The following is a 19,992-nucleotide window of genomic DNA, read 5'->3' as shown; positions in this document are numbered from 1 at the left end:
CTGTCAGGGGCCCCGGATCCAGGCCCCCATCCTGCCCCTGCCTGGAACCCAGTGGTGGCCCCTCTCAGGCAGCAGTCCTCCCGGCAGGGCAGTTGCTGGGGAAAAGGGGGGCGGCAAGGGAGGGTATCTCTGCTCCCCTGGGGACCCTCGGCGACTCAGAGACCACCGGGACACCCCGCACTGCTGGGGGCTGGCCGTGGGTCCCCACCCTTGGGAATGGTCACCGAAGCCAGCCCAAGGAGTGACCAGAGCCAGAGACATGAAAAGGAGCCCATCACACACAATTCAGGGCCGGGAAGAAGGTGACACACGTGTGCACCCCCCGGCTGGCGCCGTCGTCCACAGGCATGACACACGTGTGCACCCCCCGGCTGGTGCCGTTGTCCACAGGCGTGACAGCAGGCTGGGCAGGACCGTTGAAAGGAAGCCAGAAGGAAGGGCCCGTGGGGAGAGGGGCCCGGGGGCTCACTTCTATTTCTTCTTTATAGTTTTCTACATTTTCCAGATTTTCTTTTTTTTTTTCGGAGTCTCACTCTGTCGCCCAGGCTGGAGTGTAGTGGCACAATCTTGGCTAACTGCAACCTCCATCTCCTAGGTTAAAGTGATTCTCCTGCCTCAGCCTCCCGAGTAGCTGGGATTACAGGTGCACACTACCACACCCAGCTAATTTTTGTATTTTTAGTAGAGACGGGACTTCACTATGTTGGCAAGGCTGGTCTCAAATTCCTGACCTCAGGTGATCCACCAGCTTTGGCCTCCCAAAGGGCTGGGATTACAGGCGTGAGCCGCCGTGCCCGGCTCATTTTCCAGATTTTCTACAGTAAGCATATGTTGCTTTTATCATCAGAAATGAAGACTATAAAAGGAGAAGAAATAAAAGGGAACTTCCCTGGGGAAACAGCCCCAATGGAGGCCAAGCCCCCTCCAGGGTGGGGTCAAGGGAGCGGGACACTGGGCTGGTCCTGGAAGGTGACCCCCTCCTGGTGTCCAACTCTGCGGGGAGAGGCCCTACCTCCTACTCCTCCGGCAGGAAGTTCAGAGAGCGCGGCAGACCACTTGCAAATCACCGTCACCGGAGGTCAAGGGCGGAGGCCACTTCCTCCCTCCCACCCTCCCTCTGCTGCCCCAGGACATTTAGGAGCAGAGCTTTGCTAAGGCAGTGGGATTTGGGGATGGGGGTCAGAGAAGTGGGCTACAACAGAGCTCCCCTCCCTAGGGCTGGAACCTGAAGAGGAAAGGAACGTCTACCCCGACACAAGCACGATTCCTTTATTTTGAGCCAGAAAGCAACCAGTAAGCAAGTGCTGCCACCCACAACACCCTGCCTGCGGTCCCGCGCCTGGCCCTGCAGCCTCGGAAGGGAGCTGTGGGGATCACCCAGGGCCCACTTCATGCCCCCACCCTGCCTCCACCCTGCCCTGCTCACTCCCAGCCGCTACTCCCCTTCCTAAAGAGCAGCCCCTGCTTGAGAGCTCTGAGGAGCAACTTGTTTCTAATCCACAGGATCCTGCACTAAGAGCCCCCCCCACATCCATCCTGGGGCACCCCAGCGTATTCCACTCCTCTGCCCCGGGCACCCAAGGGGCATGGGCACGGCCAGAAGGCCTGTCACGAGGGCCAGCAGCACCCCTGAGGCTTATCCCCAAGGTTGGGCCGCTCGGGGCTGGCGGGCACGTTCTCCAGGACCTCACGCAGGGAGAATGTACAAAAGGAAATCTCATCATAGGAGGTCCTGGCCCCGCTCTCGTACAGGCAGGCGAAAACCAGGCCCCCCTCAGGGGCTGGCCCGATGGACGCCAGGTCGGAGTAGCCGCTGGGGCCCTCGTAGATCACCCAGGGCTCTGTCCAGCTGCGCGGGTCCAGCGGGGACTGGCTCAGGCGGATACCCATGTGTAGCCGAGCCCTGCGCCCCACTGGGTGGGAGTACAGCAGCCACGTGGGGCTCTGGGGCGGGGCAGCAAAGGGCATGGGGAGTGCCAGGGTCCAGGACCCCACATCCCCACTGACCCCAGGCCTGAGGCCAGGGTGCCTGGGGCCATCCCCCCAAGGCTGCAGACGGCTGAAGGGCCCACCAGGCACCTGGCCTCCACGGGGGTCTCCAGCAGCCTCCTCTGGGGGTTCATGGACTCCAGGACCGAGGAGTGGAGGCCGGAGGGAACTCCCGGGGCCCACTGACCAACCGTCATCCCATGGCCTGCTGGGGGCGGGGGCCGGGAAGCCTACGATGCTGCCCTGGCAGCCCCAGGCAGTCTCGGGCAGGGAAGCCACGCGCTCTGCGGGCAGGAAGGAGGTGCCCTCGTCAGTGCTGAGCGCCTGCACGCGGCTGCCCAGGGGGCTCCGGGCGTTGCAGTAGAGGAAGCTGCCGGCCTTCCCACCGTCCACCACCGCCAGCTGGCACTCGCCTGAGCGCAGGTTGGGCACGAGGCCTCCGCAGCGCCAGGTGCGGCCGTGGTCATCACTGTAGAAGGCGAAGGAGTGAGGGCTGGTCCGGCAGATCTTGCCAAAACACTCTCGGCGGTCCACGCGGTAGGTGTAGGCGGGCACCAGCAGGCGGCCTGAGGGCAGCTGCACGCCGTGGCCGGGACCCACGGCGAACGTGGCCCAGTCTGCAGGGAGGAGGGCGGAGGTGGGAGGGGTTGCTGGGTCCCCGAGGTCGGGGGGATGGAGGAAGGCACAGGGGGACGGGGAAGGAGGGGCTGGTGCCTCGGTTTTGACCGCCCTTCCACACGACTCATCCCAGCCGCCCTGAGTCCTCCCAGGCTGAACAAGCCTCTCACAGCCCCTAGCAGCCGAGCCCAGGTGGACGGCACCCAGGGAGGCTGGCGAGCGCTGCCCACACAGAGAGAGCGGAGGGCAGTCGGGGGCACAAGGCCCTGCGGTGGGGTCCCTGGGTCGGCCGTGTGTCTGCTCCACTCCCTGCTGTGGCTCCCGTGGACCAGGGTCAGGTAGCCACAGAGGACGGGGTGGAGGGAAAGTTGTGGGTGAGGCCTGGCCAGGCTCTGGGCAGGGTGAGAAGGGAGTAAATAAGAAGAAGGGGCGGGGCGGGGTGGCTGTTGGTTTGGGAGCTGAGAGACACCTCAGCATCCAGCTTTCTCCTCTGCAGATAAAGAGATTACCGGGGGGGATGAGAGAGACTCTTGGGTCAGCCACGGGGGGCCTGCTCCTGCCCACTGGGTGACTGGGGGGCGATCAATACCCATTTGTCTGGGACGGGAGGCTCAGGACAGTCCTGAGGAGAGGGATTTGCCTAGGACGGGAGGTGCAGGACAGTCCTGGGGAGAGGGATGGTTGGTTCCCTTGTGGCTGGAGGCAGGGGTGGGGCAGAATGGAAATTTCCAGCTGGAATCTCCCTTCCATGTGGACCGTGGCCAATCAAAGGGACCCAGACCCGCACCCTGCCCGCCTACCCTGCACGGCACCACCGATGGCCTCCTCAGTGAGGTCCCGGGCACTGCCCCACGAGAGGCCGGCGTCAGGGCTGGCCACACAGCAGAGGCGCGCGGCGTTCCTCCCCGTGGCGATCTGCACGGCCTCAGGCGTGTGGCCCAGCACCGCGATGAAGAAGAGGAAGACGGTGCCCGTGCCAGCATCGTGCACAGGGCAGGGGTTCATGGACCGGTGCTCCGCCAGGGCCGCTGTCCCTAGCACGTGCAGGGCGCCCCACTGCCCAGAGGAGGAAGTTCCGCTGACCAGGACGTCCAGAGACCTGGGCACAGCCCCCCACAGGGCACCCAGGATTGCTGAACCTGGTTTGCTCATCTCTACCTCAGGCATCTGCCTGCCGCCACCACCTCCGCCCCTGTCCCGGGGTGTGCAGCCCCAGCGGATCCGGCCACTCACCCACATGGAGCCCCCGGACGCTCACTCACCCACACGGAGCCCCCGGACACTCACCCGCACGGAGCCCCCGGACACTCACCCGCACGGAGCCCCCGGACACTCACCCACACGGAGCCCCCGGACACTCACTCACCCACACGGAGCCCCTGGACACTCACCCGCACGGAGCCCCCGGCCGCTCACTCACCCACATAGAGGCCCCGGACACTCACTCACCCACACGGAGCCCCCGGACACTCACTCACCCACACGGAGCCCCTGGACACTCACCCGCACGGAGCCCCCGGACACTCACCCGCACGGAGCCCCCGGCCGCTCACTCACCCACATAGAGGCCCCGGACACTCACCCACACGGAGCCCCCGGACACTCACCCGCACGGAGTCCCCGGACACTCACCCGCACGGAGCCCCCGGCCGCTCACTCACCCGCACGGAGCCCCCGGACGCTCACTCACCCGCACGGAGCCCCCGGACGCTCACTCACCCGCACGGAGCCCCCGGCCAGCGTGCCCCTCCTCAGCACCAGGCGGTGGGCGTGGGAGTCGTCAGGGCTGAGCCGCTGCTCCACAAAAGCCAGCAGGGTGGGCCCGGGGGGCACGGGGAGCAGCGAGGGCACGCGGTAGGTCAGGCCCGTCCTCTCCCGCTCGAAGAGCACTGTCCGTGAAGGGGTACGAGGGACCCCCATGCTCTGCTGGTCAGTACAGGGCCACAGGTCAGCAAGACGGGCCCAGGGAGCCCCACACTCACTCCCCGTCTGGATTGGGGAAGGGGCTCAGAAGGTGCAGACAGCTCCTGCCCACACCTGGGCCTCTTCCTGTACCCACCTCGGGGTCAGCCCTGTTTCTGACTCCCTCACCCCAGATCTGGAGCAGCCCCTCCCCCACCCTCCCTCACACCCACTGCACCCCAAATGTCTGTGGAATCAGCCCCTTCCCGTCTCAACACGGCTCTGGGAGCTGACCCTCGGCCGGGCTGGTTGGTGCCGGGGTGCAGGGGAGGCTGGCCAGACAGCCCCCGGGACCCTGCCAGCCATGTGCCCAGGACACAGGGTCATCCCAGAATTCGCCCAGCAGGAGGTCACGTGGACAATGAGGACGCAAGACCTCGAGCAAGGAGGGGCTCAGTGTCCCCAGAACAGAGGCCACAGCACCGAACAGACGCACAAAGAGGTGAGCCCACAGGGACCCGTGGGAGCCACGGGGTTCTCTGGGGACAGGGGATCCGCTCCCACTTCCTGAACATCATCGGGTCGCCACAGCCAGGGATCCTGCAGGGGACAGGTGCTTGGTGATCAGACCCCTGCCTGCACGCAGCTGGCCCCACAGTGCCCTCACCCCAGTGCCTGGTGCTTCCCACCTGCAGGGCCCTGACCTGAGGAGCACCTGAGAAGCACCCATAGGAATCAGAAGCTCCAAAGCCGAGTGGGGCCCGGCAGCCATTCTGGGAGTTTGCTCCCAGGAAACATCCACCAGGGCAGGGCCCGGGTGAGGGGGCATTTGGGGCACACATGGGGTCTGCTTGTTGCAGGCGGGACCTGCCTGGGGGTCTCTCAGTCTGACCGCACAAAGGCAGACTGGGCTGAGCGTGAGCACACACAGCCTGGCACAGGGAGGTGGCACAGCTGCCAACAGTGGGAACGCTGGTATCCACCATGCAGGAGCAGTCAGAGCCACCCAGGCCGGGCACACGGGGCACCTGGATGCGAGGCTAAGGGAAGGAGGGAAGAGGGAGATGGCCGGATGCCGGACACCATGCCTGGCCAGGGCACAACGCCTGCCTACGACGGGGACCTATGCACACCCACGAGTCAGGCAGGACCCACCGACAGAGACCCGGGTAAAGGCGCAACACTCGTGTAAAACCCGAGCAGGCCTTGCCCCCACACCTGAGGCCCGAACAGACAGCTCCACCTCCAGCCACCTCTGCCCTGGGCCACCGGTTCCTGAAAGGCTCTTGGCTAGGACAGCTGGCCGGCCCCTTCCTGCCGCTCCCCCACCACCAGTGTGCGGCTTCTGAGAGCAGCTTCCGTCCCCAAGAAGCCCCTGGCTCTGCTCTCAAAGGGCAATTGTGCCCAAGCGGGAAGCAGGTGCAGATGCCACGTGTCCCTCTGGGCTGAGCAGGCACAAGCAAGACATTCTCTCTGCACTTGGCTCCCTCCCCAAGGCCCGGACCACAGGAGCAGGTGTCAGCACCCCCTGCAGACTTGAGGCCTGGGCCCACCCCTGCAGACAGAGAGGGAGGGAAGGAGGCTCCAGAAACCAGCTGGTCACTCTCCTTGTTGCACAGAGGGGAAACTGAGGCCCACAGAGAGGACAAGGCTGCCACACACTTGCCTTGGGGCATCCTTGCCACGGCCAGGCCCTGAATTCCACAGAGCCTCCGTGTCCTCAGGAGGTCCCTCTATCTCGGGGACCAGCCCCGCTCACTGTGGCCAGGCCCTGGGTTCCACAGAGCCTCCATGTCCTCCGTGTGGCCAGTTCCCTGGGTTCCACAGAGCCTCCGTGTCCTCAGGAGGTCCCTCTATCTCGGGGACCAGCCCCGCTCACTGTGGCCAGGCCCTGGGTTCCACAGAGCCTCCGTGTCCTCCGTGTGGCCAGTTCCCTGGGTTCCACAGAGCCTCCGTGTCCTCAGGAGCCCCCCCCCGCCCCCGTCTCAGAGGCCAGCCCTGCTTAGTGTGGCCAGTTCAGCACATTCCAGGTGTTTGGCTTGACTGGGACAGCCATGTCCTGGACATTAACCAGTGCCCCCCGCCCTCCCTGACAGGCCCTCCTTGGGGGTGTGGAGTCACAGAAGGGAAACCAAGGCCCGGGGGAGATGGGAGCTCCAGGAGAACCTGGCCTTCTGGCCCCTGGACCCCTGGACCGGTTGTAGGGGTCACTGTGGCTCGGCAGGGGGCCATCACAGACCCCCACCCCCACCCCTCGCAGCCCATCCTGTGTGGGCCCCGAGGGGCCCTGAGGTCAGCCCAGGCCCTCCGCACACACCCTCTGGGGTCCACACACACCCTCTGGGGTCCGCACAAACCCTCTGGGGTCCGCAAAAGCCCTCTGGGGTCCGCACACACCCTCTGGGGTCCGCACACACCCTCTGGGGTCCGCACACACCCTCCGGGGTCAGCACTTCTTGTCGTGGGAAGTGTCAGGTGTAGGATAGGAACATCTTGGCGAGGAGCATTCACATATGCCCACGTAAAGTGCAGAGGCCCTTTGCACAGAATCCCGGCGGGGGCCCTCGGCGGCTCTGACCCTCAGCCTGCACCGTGAGCGTCCTGTGCCCTGGCCAGGGCAAAGACTCTGACCACAGACCCTTCACCTGGTAGAGCGTCCCCGACCAGCCCATCTGCACAACGAGCCTGTGGGCTGGGGCCGGCCCCCTGCATTGGGCCCCTCACAACCGGTCTGTCTCCATCCCATGCCCTGAATCTGCCCCCAGGAACCCTCAGTGTCACACCCACCCTGTGGGCCAGGAAAGTGTCCCATTGGGAGATGCATGTGGGACCTCTTGCTGGAGGGGCCCTCGGAATCCATGCAGCCCGCCCCTTGTTTGAGAGCTGAGGAGCCACCCTGGGGTTGGCAAGGGGTGGGACTCGTCCAGCACCCCCAGACAGAGGAGGCGGCCAGCTGGACAGATACCTCAGGAGCGGGTCCTGACCCCGGGCGCCAGGGTAGAGGGGTGAGGGCGCTGGGGGTGCAAAGGGCAGGGACTCACCGGCCACCTCGGGAAGGCTGCAGAGCTCATCATGGGTGGCTGCCTCGCCTGACCCAGAGCAGAGACAAGGGCCCACTGTGCGGGCAGCAGGCCAGGGAGCTGGCCACATCTCAGGGCTACGTCAGGACCCTGGACACTCCCACAGTGGCACAGCTCCACTGAAGCCCAGAGCAGGGCCAGGGGTGCAGATGGGCACCCAGGAGCCACACAGACGCCTGGGACCAGCACAGGCTCCCCCCTGCAGGTCAATGTGCTCAACACTGGGGTGCTGAGGACATGGGGGTGTGCCCTCCAACAAGGGCTGTGCTGGGACAGACCCAACTGTGAGGCCACAGTTGACCTCCCAGGGGGACACAGGGCTCTGCTGCTCCAGAGACGCAGCCCTCCCAGGAGGGCTCCCTGAGTGCACACTCTCTTCTGGGCTTCCCGGGTGCGGGGCCTCCCCTGGCACAGTACAGCCCCTCACAGCACAGCCCTCGCTGGGCTCTAGCTCTGTATCTGTGCTCCTGGCAGGCCAGCACCCCATCGCAGTGTCCTGTGCCTCTCAGGGCCCAGGGTGACCCCTCCCCAGCACAGTTGCCCTGCAGGACTCCTGCCAGTCCCATTCACGCTGGCCTGCCATTTCGGAGGCAGCCTTGGTAACCGATGCTCAAATGACCACTGCCCAGGCCAGAATCTCAGAGAAGACCACAGGTCCCCGGTACACTTTGATGGGGAAGCCTCCGCGTGGGATCCCTGGGCCCTGAACACCCTCCTTTCTCACTGTGCCTCCCTCCCCTGCGAAGGGCGTCCTCAGCTGCTTCTGAAACCTGGGGGGCTGTGGTGGGAAACAGGTAGGTCACGTGGTTTCCAGGCTGAGATGATAAACCTGCTGCGACCCTCCAGGTCCTAGGGGCCTGAGGGGATTTACTGGCGGGGAGGATTTGGGGAGAGGGAAGCGGGAGGGGTGGGTCCCAGCTCCTTCCAACTCATCTGCATGCCCCCCGTGGCCCCTCGGCTGCCAGAGCTCAAGAAGATGGTTAAGGAAAGCTTCCCCCCAGTGGCTTTCACCCCACGGGGACAGAGCCTCAGATGTGCCCGTGGGCCCAGTGCCCTGTGCACTCACAGCCCCAGGAGGGGCAGACCGAGTCCAGGCAACTTGGCCATTGTACACATCGTCCCGCTCACAGCCGAGAATCCAGGGGCAGGTCGGGGGGAAGGGACAACCTCCCCACCTCTCAGAAGCCCCACCCCAGCTCAACCAGAACTAGGTGGCCCATCTCCCTTCTCCTGTCCCCCAAGTCTGGGACTGGTGGAGTCTGACCAGGGCCATCCCCTAAGTACCCAGGCTTACAGGGAAACGGGGCCTTCAAGCCCTACGTCACCTTGCAAAGCTCCCTCCTGGGCCACCCTGAGACAGAGGCCGGGTCTGGAACAGGGCTGTCTGACCAGGGTGTGCCCACAGAGCTGGGGTGGGGGGCAGGCCTCACTCCCTCTGCTCCAGGCTTTTCAAGCCCACTTTTTTCAATCTTAGAGATTTCACAGAAAAACCCGTGTTTTCAGCTTCTCTTGAAAAGTCAGATCTGCCCTCAGGTGCCACCCACTTCCCCTGGGCATCTCTGCCTGGACAAGCCACCGTCTACCCAGGGTATATGCCAGCCATGGGTCCCACCAACCCCCAACTGTCACCCCGTGGCCCACGGCTGCTCAGAGGTCCCTGGGCACATCTGAGGCTCTGTCCCCGTGGGGTGAAAGCCACTGGGGGGAAGCTTTCCTTAACCGTCTTTGCGAGCTCTGGCAGCCGAGGGGCCACGCTGACCCCAGCATCACACGAAGGCTGGGACGTGCCCCCTCCCCCAGGAGCAGTTTCGGCTACTCTGTGTTCCCCCTTTTACGGGCTGCATGATGTGGCGGCATTTTAACCGCCCCTTCTCAATGCACAACCCGGACAGGCTGTTCTCAACACTCTCTACTGCAAACCACACACAGTTTTACGTCGCCAGGAAGACCCCACATTTCTATTCAAAAAGACGGTACCAGTTTCAGTTCCCGCCAACCTCGAAGGCAGAGACAAAAGGACGGTGCGCCCCTCCTGTAACTTCATTTCTTCGATGACTGCGAAGCCGAGGGCAGAGTCCACACCTGGGGACAGGGCTGCCACCGCAGCGGCCACCGCGTCCAACCCTCGCTCCTCCTCCCAGAGACAACCTGCGCTCTGCTCAGAAGCAGCACCTCCTCATGCTGGACTCACTTGGGCCCACGGCCAAGGGGGCCTGGTTTTGGGGCCGGCGGGTTCTGCCTGATGCTCAGAGGGTAACTAGATGCTGAAAACTGTGAGTCTTTCTTCAACTCAGGGGAATGTTTCCAGGGCAGGCCAGGCCTCATTCACACAGGCCTCCGCGACAACTGTTCAGCACTGACTGAGGGTGAAGTGAAATACTGAAAGCTGAGAGCCAGCGCCCCCACACGAAGGCTGGGACGGAACAAAAGCCCAGCAAGAGTCTTGCCCAGGCCTTTCCTGGGCCTTGAAGCATGACGAGACCACCAAGGAATTCTGAACAGGACCCGTTTAGGATTAATCAAGTTTTACTGGGGATCTGAAAAAACTCCCCAGGCCTCCACAAACAAGTGGAGAAGGAACTCCCCAAACCTCCATGATTTAGCAGAAGACAAGATAAGGGTAAACACCTGGGCCCATTTAGATCAAGTAAATTTACTGAGGCTCCAGAAGAAGATCTTCAGGACTCAGACCTCAGAGATTAGAAGAATTTAATCATGGACGTCTTTAGATGAATGCACACTTACACGTAGACATAGAGCTTAGAAGGTGTGTAAGCTCTGGAAAAACTCTGTAATCTGGAGTTGGTCTGGCGATCATTTCCAGGCCTTCTCGCTGTAACTAGTTACAGAAATAAAACCTCTCTTCTTCCCCAGTTCATCTGCATCTTGCTGTCGGGCCTCGGGAATGAGCAGCCCGATTCTGGGTTTGGTCCAGGAACGTTTTATTCTCTGCGTGACCTGCTTTCTCATCTGTGGTCTTTTCTGTCTTCTGGGACTCCTGTTGTTGGCACGTGGGCTCCTCCCAGGCTGCTTTCCCTTTACCTGGCAGGATCCTCTCCTGTGCCTTCCCTGGGCTGAGGGAGGAGGGAGGGAGGGAGGGAGGGAGGGTGGCCTGCTGAGGTCCCTGGGCTGAGGGGGGAGGGAGGGTGGCCTGCAGAGGTCCCTGGGCTGAGGGAGGAGGGAGGGTGGCCTGTCGAGGTCCCTGGGCTGAGGGGGGAGGGAGAGTGGCCTGCAGAGGTCCCTGGGCTGAGGGGGGAGGGAGGGTGGCCTGCAGAGGTCCCTGGGCTGAGGGGGGAGGGAGGGTGGCCTGCAGAGGTCCCTGGGCTGAGGGGGGAGAGAGGGAGGGAGGGTGGCCTGCAGAGGTCCCTGGGCTGAGGGGGGAGGGAGGGAGGGAGGGTGGCCTGCAGAGGTCCCTGGGCTGAGGGGGGAGGGGGGGTGGCCTGCAGAGGTCCCTGGGCTGAGGGGGAGGGAGGGTGGCCTGCAGAGGTCCCTGGGCTGAGGGGGGAGGGGGGGTGGCCTGCAGAGGTCCCTGGGCTGAGGGAGGAGGGAGGGTGGGCTGCAGAGGTCCCTGGGCTGAGGGGGGAGGGAGGGTGGCCTGCAGAGGTCCCTGGGCTGAGGGAGGAGGGAGGGTGGCCTGCAGAGGTCCCTGAGCTGAGGGAGGAGGGAGGGTGGCCTGCAGAGGTCCCTGGGCTGAGAGGGAGGGAGGGAGGGAGGGAGGGTGGGCTGCAGAAGTCCCTGGGCTGAGGGTGGAGGGAGGGAGGGAGGGTGGGCTGCAGAAGTCCCTGGGCTGAGGGAGGAGGGAGGGTGGCCTGCAGAGGTCCCTGGGCTGAGAGGGAGGGAGGGTGGCCTGCAGAGGTCCCTGGCTGACTCTGACTCAGCGGAGCTTCTGCCATTCTTCACGGCCGACTCTCACTGAAAATTCACTCTTCCTGAAGCTCCCCCATTACACTGGGGTCCGAGGGAGCTGCCTATGCTGCTGTTTCGGGTTCTCTCCCTTCTTTGAAATGCTGGTTTCCTGCCCCCTAAAAAAGCGTGGACACACCTAGACCTGCAGGCCTAACCCACTGCTGGGGTCTCAGCCTCCAGGCTGAGCGTGCTGCAGAGTAGCTGCGTTTCCTGGGTGCCCCAGGCATCGGCTGGTCCCCGCGAGTGCACCCCCTTTACCCGCTGAGCCCCTGGCAGCCAGGGATCACGTCTTGCCAGGCAGGGAGGCTCTGTCCCTCCCTGTGAATGACAAAGAGGGGTGCCCACAGCTGCCCTCTGGCACCACACCCAACATGGTCTCCAAGGCAACAAAGGGTGTGTGGACCCCCAGCCACTCCAGCCTCCTTTGGCAAGTGAGACTCCACTCCTTCACGAGGCATTAGGGGCTGACCAGTAGGGGTCGTGGAGCCGAGCTCGACCTGGGCTCCGGCTAGAGCTCTGGTCTTGTGAGCAGTTGTGCCATCTCTCTGTAGAAAACATCCTTCATCAAAACCAAACCTCCTACAGCGAAAGATGTGGAGCTGTTCGGGAGCGGCTGAGCCCTGGCCCCTGACCCGCTCCTGGGCCGGTCTTTGTGGCACTGCCTGTGCCTGCACCTGTCTCTGGGACCAGCGCCTTGTCGCCAGGGCCGGGAAATTCAGGGAAGCCACTCTGAGTTTCTCTGAGGACCCACAGCCGCAGTGCCCAGGACCCTGGGGAGTCCCGGGGCTCACGGGCATGCGCGTCCTGCCGGGCAGGTGCTGACCTGTGATCCAGCATCCCCCACTCCCCACCCTCATGTTCAGTTCTACTCAGTGAACAGAGGCACAGCCTCGGAAGCGGGGGCGGGTGGCTGCCGCCTGGGCTCAGGGCCCTCTCTGGGAGGGATCTGGGCGGATTGTTGGGGGTGCTCCTCACTGGGGTCTCCGCCCTCTTCATTTTAGAGCCGTGGCCGGCGGGCCTGGGTTTCCCAACGCCCCAGAAGCCCTGCGAGGATCCCCGGCCTCCCCGGTGACGGCGGAGAGAGGGGCTGGTGTCCGCAGGAGGCCTCGTCCCCGGCCCGGCCCCTCTACGGCCCCAGGAACGGGATGTTCTTGCGGGGCTTCTCCGGGAACTGCAGGGCGTACAGGAGGGCCATGTACTGGAGCTCAGGCATCACAAGCCTCTGGCACACGCCCAGCGTCTGGTTGTCCAGGCCCGGCCGGAGGTTGTAGCCCAGGATGTCGGCCCTGCCGGGCTGGTACGGGCGCAGGCGCGGGTCTCTGATCTGCGTGTGGTTCTTCAGCGCGCCGCCGTCCTGCAGGCACAGGGTCGCGAGTTCGCGCCTCCGGGCGCGCAGCCGCTCCACCTCCCCACGCAGCCGCCGCGGCCCCAGCTCGGCGCGCAGCTGCGCCCAAAGGGTGCGGTTGAAATGCTGGTACAGGCGCCAGTCCAGCGCGCACCAGCTCCGCGCGCGCTCCCGGGCCTCGGGCGACAGGCGGGCCACGGAGCGCGCGCTGCGGGAGTTGAGCCTGAAAGCCACCACGTCGTCCAGCGCCCAGCGCAGCCGGCGCCGCAGCAGCACCAGGGACTCGTCCAGGTGCTCGGCGATGAGCACCAGCTGGAAGCGCCGCTCCACCTCGGCGATGCGCGCGCGCACGTAGCCCTCCTCGCACTGCGCGTTGGGCTCGAAGCCGAAGTCGAACCACATGTTGTTCTTGGCGTAGACGTTCCTGAGGAGGCGGCTGTCGTTGTAGAACGTCCGCGGCGAGGCCAGGAACGCGTCCAGGCTCGGAGCGCCCCGGAAGGCGGGGGCGTAGGTTTTGTAGTAGATGAAGGAGGACTCCAGCTGGAACACGGGGTTCCTCAGGATGGAGAAGTAGAAGGTGTCGTTGGGCATGACTTTCTGCACCTGTGTGCGACAGAGAGGCGGGCTGCGGACCGCGGCCCCAGGCCAGGGTGGCCCACCCGCGGGGAGGAGGCGCGCCCTGGCCAACCCGCTCAAGGAGCCCCTCCATCCTCACATCTGCGGAGGAACCTGGGCCTGACGCCTTCTCGTGCGGCAGCTCTGGGAGCAGAGCCAGGGCCACACGCAGGCCCTGCCGCCCAGTCACTGGTTCCCGGGCGCCCAGAACAGAGGCCAAGGACGCCAGGAAGGGGCCTCAGGAGGAGGAGGAGGTCGTGGGCGGAGCAGGAGGAGGGAGGAGGAGCTCCCACTGGCATCTCGAGGAGACCCAGAGGCCTCTAGGGGTGGGATGCTGTGGCGCACAGACACAGCACGAAGGGCCGTTCACGGGCCCCTGGCACAGGGGGCCTTCAGCACTCCACCAGCTGCCCACAGGCCAGGGTGACACCCACCTAACAGACAAAGAAACTGAGGACCAGAGAAGGTCCGTGACCCAGGTTCCCCGCAGGGTGGGTCTGGACTCACCCTCGCTTGTGCCCCCTCAGAGGTCCTGGAGGATACACCCCACCCACAGAAAGTAAAGTCTTGCAGAAAGTCACGCCCAACTACACCGCCTGCTTCTCCATCCTCAGAAACCCAGGGAGAGAACAGTGGGAGGCCTCCTCCCTGCCCCAACCCTCTTCCTTTCCCCTCCTCCAGGCCCCTCCTCCTCCCTCTGCCCCGCAGCCCCCACCCCACAGCACACCCCAGCTGCCCCGCTCTGTGCGCATCACCTCTCCCCACCGGGCCTCCCTCTGGCCCCGCCTGGTCACCTAGCCTCTGCTGGCCATTCTCCACGGAGCGCTCGGGGTGACCCTAAAACACCTGTGGCTGCCCACAGCCCTCCCACCCACACTCCCTGCCCTGCTTCTTTTGTAAGGAAGGTCAGGGAAGCCCTGGGGGGAAGCCGGCTCTATGCTGAGACCCAAGGGACCCAAAGAAGGGCCGGCAGCCACAGGAGTGAAGGTCACGGGGTGAGGAGAGCCGGGCCTGTGCAGAACCAGAGGAGGCCAGAGAAGCGGGGGAGCGCTGGGGACGCCCTTGGGACGCCCTTGGGCAGGGGCTGTGGGGCTCCCAGGTCTCATTCCAAGAGCAACGGCAGGCGACTGGCCGCCTGGAGGGGCAGGGGTTGGCTCAGCAGGGCGTGCAGCCCAGGCCCTCCCAACCCGCTCTCTGCAGCACGCCCCCAAGCCTTACACCCCTTCTCTCCAGCCTCCAGGCTACACCACCCCGACCCCACAGCCACAGTCACGGCCGCAGCCCGCCCTCCTCCCCAGCAGGCCCGCGGTACCTCAGGCAGGTTGAACCTCAGGTGGTTGCACATGATGTTGAAGCGCTGCTGCGACCCCACGCCTTCCACGTAGCGCGCCAGGAAGAGCCAGGGGTAGCCCAGGTGGACGCGTGAGCCGGCGGGCAGCGCCACGGACAGGTTGTGGGTCTCGGCGAAGCGGTAGAGGATGTTGAGCACCGTGCTGCTGGCCGTCTTGTGCGTCTTCAGGAACATGATGTTGGTGACCGGCGGCCCCTCGGCCTGGCCCCCAAACAGTCTGGGAGGGAAGGCACACGCAGCCTTCAGCAAGGGTGCAGATGCCCCAACCCCCGCCCAACGGCGACCCCCAGCCCGGCAACCGCAAGAAGAGACCTTCCAACCTGAGCCCCCCAACTCTAGGCCAGGGGGCCAACTGCATAAGCACCGACCCATGGCCCCAATCCTTGCCGCACTCCACAACCTCCCAGCTGGTGGCCCGAACACAAACTCCCCCAACTGTCTCCTGTAACCATGCTCCCCCAACCCTGTGCCCCCGAGAACTAAAAATAAAACCCTAAATGAACCCCATCTTGGCCAAGGGGACCCCAGACCCACCTTAAAACTGAGTTCCCAGCAGTGATGGGATGGGAGGTCAGACACCTCGTCACACCCCCTCCCCTTTGCAGTTTAGACACAGCAGCTGCGCAGTATGAATGTTAGAGACCATAAAGAAAATGTGGCACATCTACACCATGGAATACGATGCAGCCATAAAAAAGAATGGGTTCATGTCCTTTGCAGGGACATGGATGAAGCTGGAAACCATCATCCTCAGCAAACTAACAAAGGAACAGAAAACCAAACATCGCATGTTCTCACTCATAAGTGGGACTTGAACAATGAGAACACGTGGACACAGAGAGGGGAACAGCACATATCAGGGCCTGTGGGGGTGACGGGCAAGGGGAGGGAAAGCATTAGGACAAATACCTAATGTGTGCGGGGCTTGAAACCTAGATGACGGGTTAATAGGTGCAGTAAACTACCATGGCACGTGTATACCTGTGTAGCAAACCTGCATGTTCTGCACGTGTCCCAGAATTTAAAATAAATTTTTAAAAAATTAAAAAATAAAAAGAGACCATCGCCTGGCAGAACCGACTGTGGCCATAAGACACCAAATTATCAACAGGACCTGAGGCCACGCCAGGCAGGGGCGAAGTCACACACGCTGCACTTATTTATGTTCTACCTGCCACAGGAGTTTTCTTTTTCTCTGACACCCAAACGCTGGCCTTGAGATGAACAACATTAAAGCAGGTGCAGATCACCCCCTGCCAGACGCTGCCTCGCTGACCCCTGCTCCACCAGCCAGAACCACAGCTGCAATCGGACAAGAGCCTCATTTCAGTAACTGTCTCCTGAGCAGGGACCCCCAGCCCTGGACTGGTTCTGGCAGTTTACAGAGGCTGCACACCGAGTGCTTCCTGTCCTGGCTTCACCTTCTGACGTGCAGGGCCTAATTGTAATGCAGTTAGATGTGCAGTCTCCACCCTAAGGTGAACGTGGGTCACAAGTAACACACGTGTTTGTTCAGGACACATGCGTCAGGACCCCCTTCATGAATATCCACAACTCCTCCCGTCACCTGCTGAACGTGTACTTGGCCAAGCCATTCAGCGTAAGCCCCTGTCCCACCCCCTCCCTCGAAGTGCCCGCTCACAGCCTGGGTCGGCGGCTGTGCTCCCAGCCTGTGGGATGTCCACACTTTATAAGAAACAAAGTCTCCTCTCCAAATTTATAGATGTCATGATTCTTCAGTTGACACCCCCAACCCTGGAACCCCCACCAGACCCATCACTGCGCCCCAACCTAGAGACCCTCAGCCCCGGCCTCAGGGCCCCACGGAGACAGTGTCCTCAGACCCATCTCTGTTTCCCTCGGGGGCTACACCCTCTGGCCCACACGTCACCCCAGCCTTCTCCCTGGTGCCCAGGCACGCACATGCAGCTGGCTTTGTGACCTCGGCCACACATGCAGTGCTTCTTGTCCCTTCACACCAGGAAAAGGAAGGACCCCAAAGCCAAGACCCGCAGCCAGACGTAGGGCTGGAGTAGACGCTGGGCCCACTCCTAGAACCCCATCATGACACCCACCCAGTAGGCCTGGAGTAGCAGGCACCCTCCCTGCCCCAGAGCAGGGCCAGCAGGATGACCAGGATGGTGGGGTCAGGGTCCCCAGGCCTGGCCAGCCCTGGGCAACAGGGGTGAGCAAAGACAGGGTCCTTGGCACCTGTCTCTGGCAGCTCGGCCCGGAGGGATTGGTGCTTCCTCTCTCTCCTCCAACCAGAGGGGCTGGGGAGTGGCGGGGCCTGGAAGACCCTCCCAGCAGCCTGGCTAAAGCCCTGTCTGGAGGCACAGCTGGGCTGTGAGGTGGGCACAGGTGGGCACCTCCATGCAGCAGGGGCTCCACAGCCCATGTGCCATGGGCAGACAGGGGAGAGGGTCCCAGGTGGGCCCATGGCTGCAAGGTCTGTCCTGAGCACGGTTCTGACCTTTTCCTTCCCAGATCCCAGCCCTGGCCCAGGCCAGGTCCAGCCCAGGCCCACAGGCCACCTCTGTTGTGGGGAGCAAGAAGGAGGCCCCCAGCCCTGCCCCCCACACATAGGGACCCTTTGCACACACTGGTTCTGCCCCCAAACCCAGACCCGGCCCCTGCTCCCCAGAGTCCTCCCCAGAGGCCCAGGTGGGTTTGTGGCTAACAGGAGACTCAGGGTTCCCCCAAGGAAGGGCCCATACACCCCTCCTCTTCCAGAGGGAGACAGGCCCAGTGAGGAGGCGTGACCATGCTGGGGTCCCGGGCTCTGCCCTCGGGGCTGTTAGGAGGCGCCCGGGGCAGGACTTACGGTGTGTCCGGCTCTAAGTCCGAGTGCAGGAATCTGGCCAGCAGGAGCAGAGTCAGGGCCAGGAGGAGGAGGAGGATGACCCGGAAGTACCTGTGGAAAGGGCAGGCCGTGAGTGCCCAGGCCGGGTCGTGCCAGCCGCACCCCCACCTCCCATCCTGCCGCCAAGCCCAGGTCCTTGGGCCACACGGGTCTGGGCCTCCCCTCATCTCTGTAACGTCTCGTCCTCAAACCCAGTGGGTGCCAGCCCAGGGGGTAGGGAGTCTCAACCCAGGACAGGCCTGAATCTGACCCCACCCCAACCACCCCTGAATGGCTTAGGGCCGGAAAGAGCCTAGTGGATGAGCCATCCCCTTCCCTGGGGTTCGGGAGCTGACAGGGCCGCGCTCCTGGGACCGGAGGTGGGAGCAGGTCAGGGGACCTCTACCCACACAGGGCCCCCTGGGAGACCGTGAAGGGACGGAGACCCCCAGACCCCCAGGGGATCTGGAGAGGCTGAGAGTTTGGTGCAATGGACCGTGCGCCCCCAAAATCCACAAGCCAAACCCCTAACACGCAGCGTGACGGTGCCTGAAGGTGGGGTCTCTGGGAGGTGTTAGGGTTGGATGAGGTTTGAGGGCGGGTGGAGTCCCTGTAATGGGATTCGCGTCCTTCTAAGACAAGGAAGAGACCAGAGTGCAGCTTCCACTCCCCACCCTCGCTCCCCACGTGGGGGCACAGAGAAAAAGTGGCGTCTGCAGGCCAGGAGGAGGGCCCTCCCCAGGAACCCGCCACGCTGGCTCAAGATCGCACGCCTTCCGGCCTCCAGAACCGTGAGAAGCACGTCTGCTGCTGGGGCCACCCTGTCTGTGGTGTCTGCTGTGGCAGCCCGGGCTGACTGGGCCTGGAGGAAGCATGATGTCTCCAGACAGAGAGGCGGGGTCCCCATGAGGAGGCCTGAGGAGGCCTGGCCTGGGTCCCAGGAACCTAGCAGATCTGGATGAGGCCTGACTGTGGAGTCGGGCAGGGAGCCAGGGACCCCCATCCTCTGGGCAAAGCCCCCCATCAATAGCAGCAAAGGGGCCCCTCAATGATGGGGTGGGGCTACCACGTGGGCTGTGTCCCCTCAGTGATGGGCTGGGGGTTGCCACGTGGGCCGTGTCCCCTCAGTGATGGGGTGGGGGTTGCCACGTGGGCCGTGTCCCCTCAGTGATGGGGTGGGGGTTGCCACGTGGGCCGTGTCCCCTCAGTGATGGGGTGGGGGTTGCCATGTGGGCTGTAGCGTCTCAGTGCAGGTCAGGCACAGGCTACAAGGGAACCAGACACCACACCTGCACTCGGCGAGCTCAGCATCTGGAGAGGACACAAGGGGTGAACTTCCTGCTTGGACTGGGGCCTTTGCATGGGGCTTTACAGGGTACATAGGAGCACAACAAGCCAGTAGGGAGGAGGAATTGTAACCAAGGCAAAGCGGGCCAGGGGGCTGGGGGTGCTAGAACAGCAGGGAGGCAGGACCCGGGCCCAGTGCAACGTCACTCTTCACCCTCCCGGGACATGGAACTGGGTTAGGATCGGCCCCGCCTCTCAGTGCTCACACGACCATTCATGCGCTGCCATGGGAGCAGCGGGGAGGGCTGGGCTGGGCTGGCTCTGCCCGGGAGCAGCGGGGAGGGCTGGGCTGGCTCTGCCCGGTAGCAGCGGGGAGGGCTGGGCTGGCTCTGCCCAGCCCCACTGGCCCCTGCCCAGGAAGAGTTCCTGAGCAGCAGGTCCTCACTCCCACACGCTGGGCGGCACTCCTCTCCTTTTGGGGAAAGGAGATGATTTTTGCATAAAACAATCTTGAATTTTAGCATAATCCCCAGGAAGAGAATTTTTAACTAAGAAGTCACTTCTAAAGTTCAAATGGACAAAAAACATATAGTGATGGCCAGGAAAATTCTAAACAGTGATGATAACGAGCAGCGGCTCTCCCGGATCTGCTCCATAGATCAGAATCAGTTCCACATGGGTCAAAGATTTAATATAAAAAAAAAAACCTGTAAACTAGTTCAACCCTTGTGGAAGTCAGTGTGGCGATTCCTCAGGGATCTAGAACTAGAAATTCCATTTGACCCAGCCATCTCATTACTGGGTATATACCCAAAGGACTATAAATCATGCTGCTATAAAGACACATGCACACGTATGTTTATTGCGGCATTATTCACAATAGCAAAGACTTGGAACCAACCCAAATGTCCAACAATGATAGACTGGATTAAGAAAATGTGGCACATATACACCATGGAATACTATGCAGCCATAAAAAATGATGAGTTCACGTCCTTTGTAGGGACATGGATGAAATTGGAAATCATCATTCTCAGTAAACTATCGCAAGAACAAA

At 63.0% G+C, this 19,992-nt stretch overlaps 2 protein-coding genes across 3 annotated transcripts in view; both read right to left on the bottom strand.

The window, feature by feature from the left end:
- Positions 1–1,248: 1,248 nt before the first annotated feature.
- On the bottom strand, positions 1,249–7,800 carry NEU4 (neuraminidase 4). Of its 2 annotated transcripts, none has more exons than XM_024243474.2 (4): positions 7,551–7,800; positions 4,327–4,533; positions 3,408–3,663; positions 1,249–2,606 (listed from the first exon to the last, which is right to left on the bottom strand). In XM_024243474.2, exons 1-4 carry the CDS (start codon positions 7,581–7,583, stop codon positions 1,609–1,611), a joined length of 1,494 nt encoding a protein of 497 aa, XP_024099242.2. In that variant the 5' UTR covers positions 7,584–7,800; the 3' UTR covers positions 1,249–1,608. The 2 variants fall into 2 exon arrangements, with proteins under 2 accessions (XP_024099242.2, XP_024099243.2); XM_024243475.2 differs by having other exon boundaries at positions 4,327–4,530; positions 7,551–7,791.
- A 1,657-nt stretch (positions 7,801–9,457) lies between these two features.
- GAL3ST2 (galactose-3-O-sulfotransferase 2) overlaps positions 9,458–19,992 on the bottom strand; it is a 33,282-nt gene continuing 22,747 nt past the window's right edge. Inside the window, exons 2-4 of the mRNA XM_009238379.3 lie at positions 17,631–17,720; positions 14,768–15,023; positions 9,458–13,443 (exon numbers count right to left, since the gene is read on the bottom strand). Coding sequence (XP_009236654.2) covers positions 12,622–13,443; positions 14,768–15,023; positions 17,631–17,720 — 1,168 coding nt within the window. The 3' untranslated portion in view covers positions 9,458–12,621. The remainder of the gene's footprint in view (positions 13,444–14,767; positions 15,024–17,630; positions 17,721–19,992) is intronic.

Source organism: Pongo abelii, chromosome 11 (genome assembly GCF_028885655.2).
Source record: "Pongo abelii isolate AG06213 chromosome 11, NHGRI_mPonAbe1-v2.0_pri, whole genome shotgun sequence".
Taxonomy (NCBI): Eukaryota; Metazoa; Chordata; class Mammalia; order Primates; family Hominidae; genus Pongo; species Pongo abelii.
Note: the sequence above shows the minus strand (reverse complement) of the source record. Positions and strands in the feature narration are given on the sequence as shown.

Coding starts and splice junctions, on each gene's coding strand:
- NEU4 (XM_024243474.2), bottom strand. CDS start 7,583: ATGATGAGCTCTGCAGCCTTCCCGAGGTGGCCG. Junction 4,534..7,550: donor CAGCCTTCCCGAGGTGGCCG/GTGAGTCCCTGC, acceptor TGTACTGACCAG/CAGAGCATGGGGGTCCCTCG. Junction 2,607..3,407: donor CATCGGTGGTGCCGTGCAGG/GTAGGCGGGCAG, acceptor TCCTCCCTGCAG/ACTGGGCCACGTTCGCCGTG.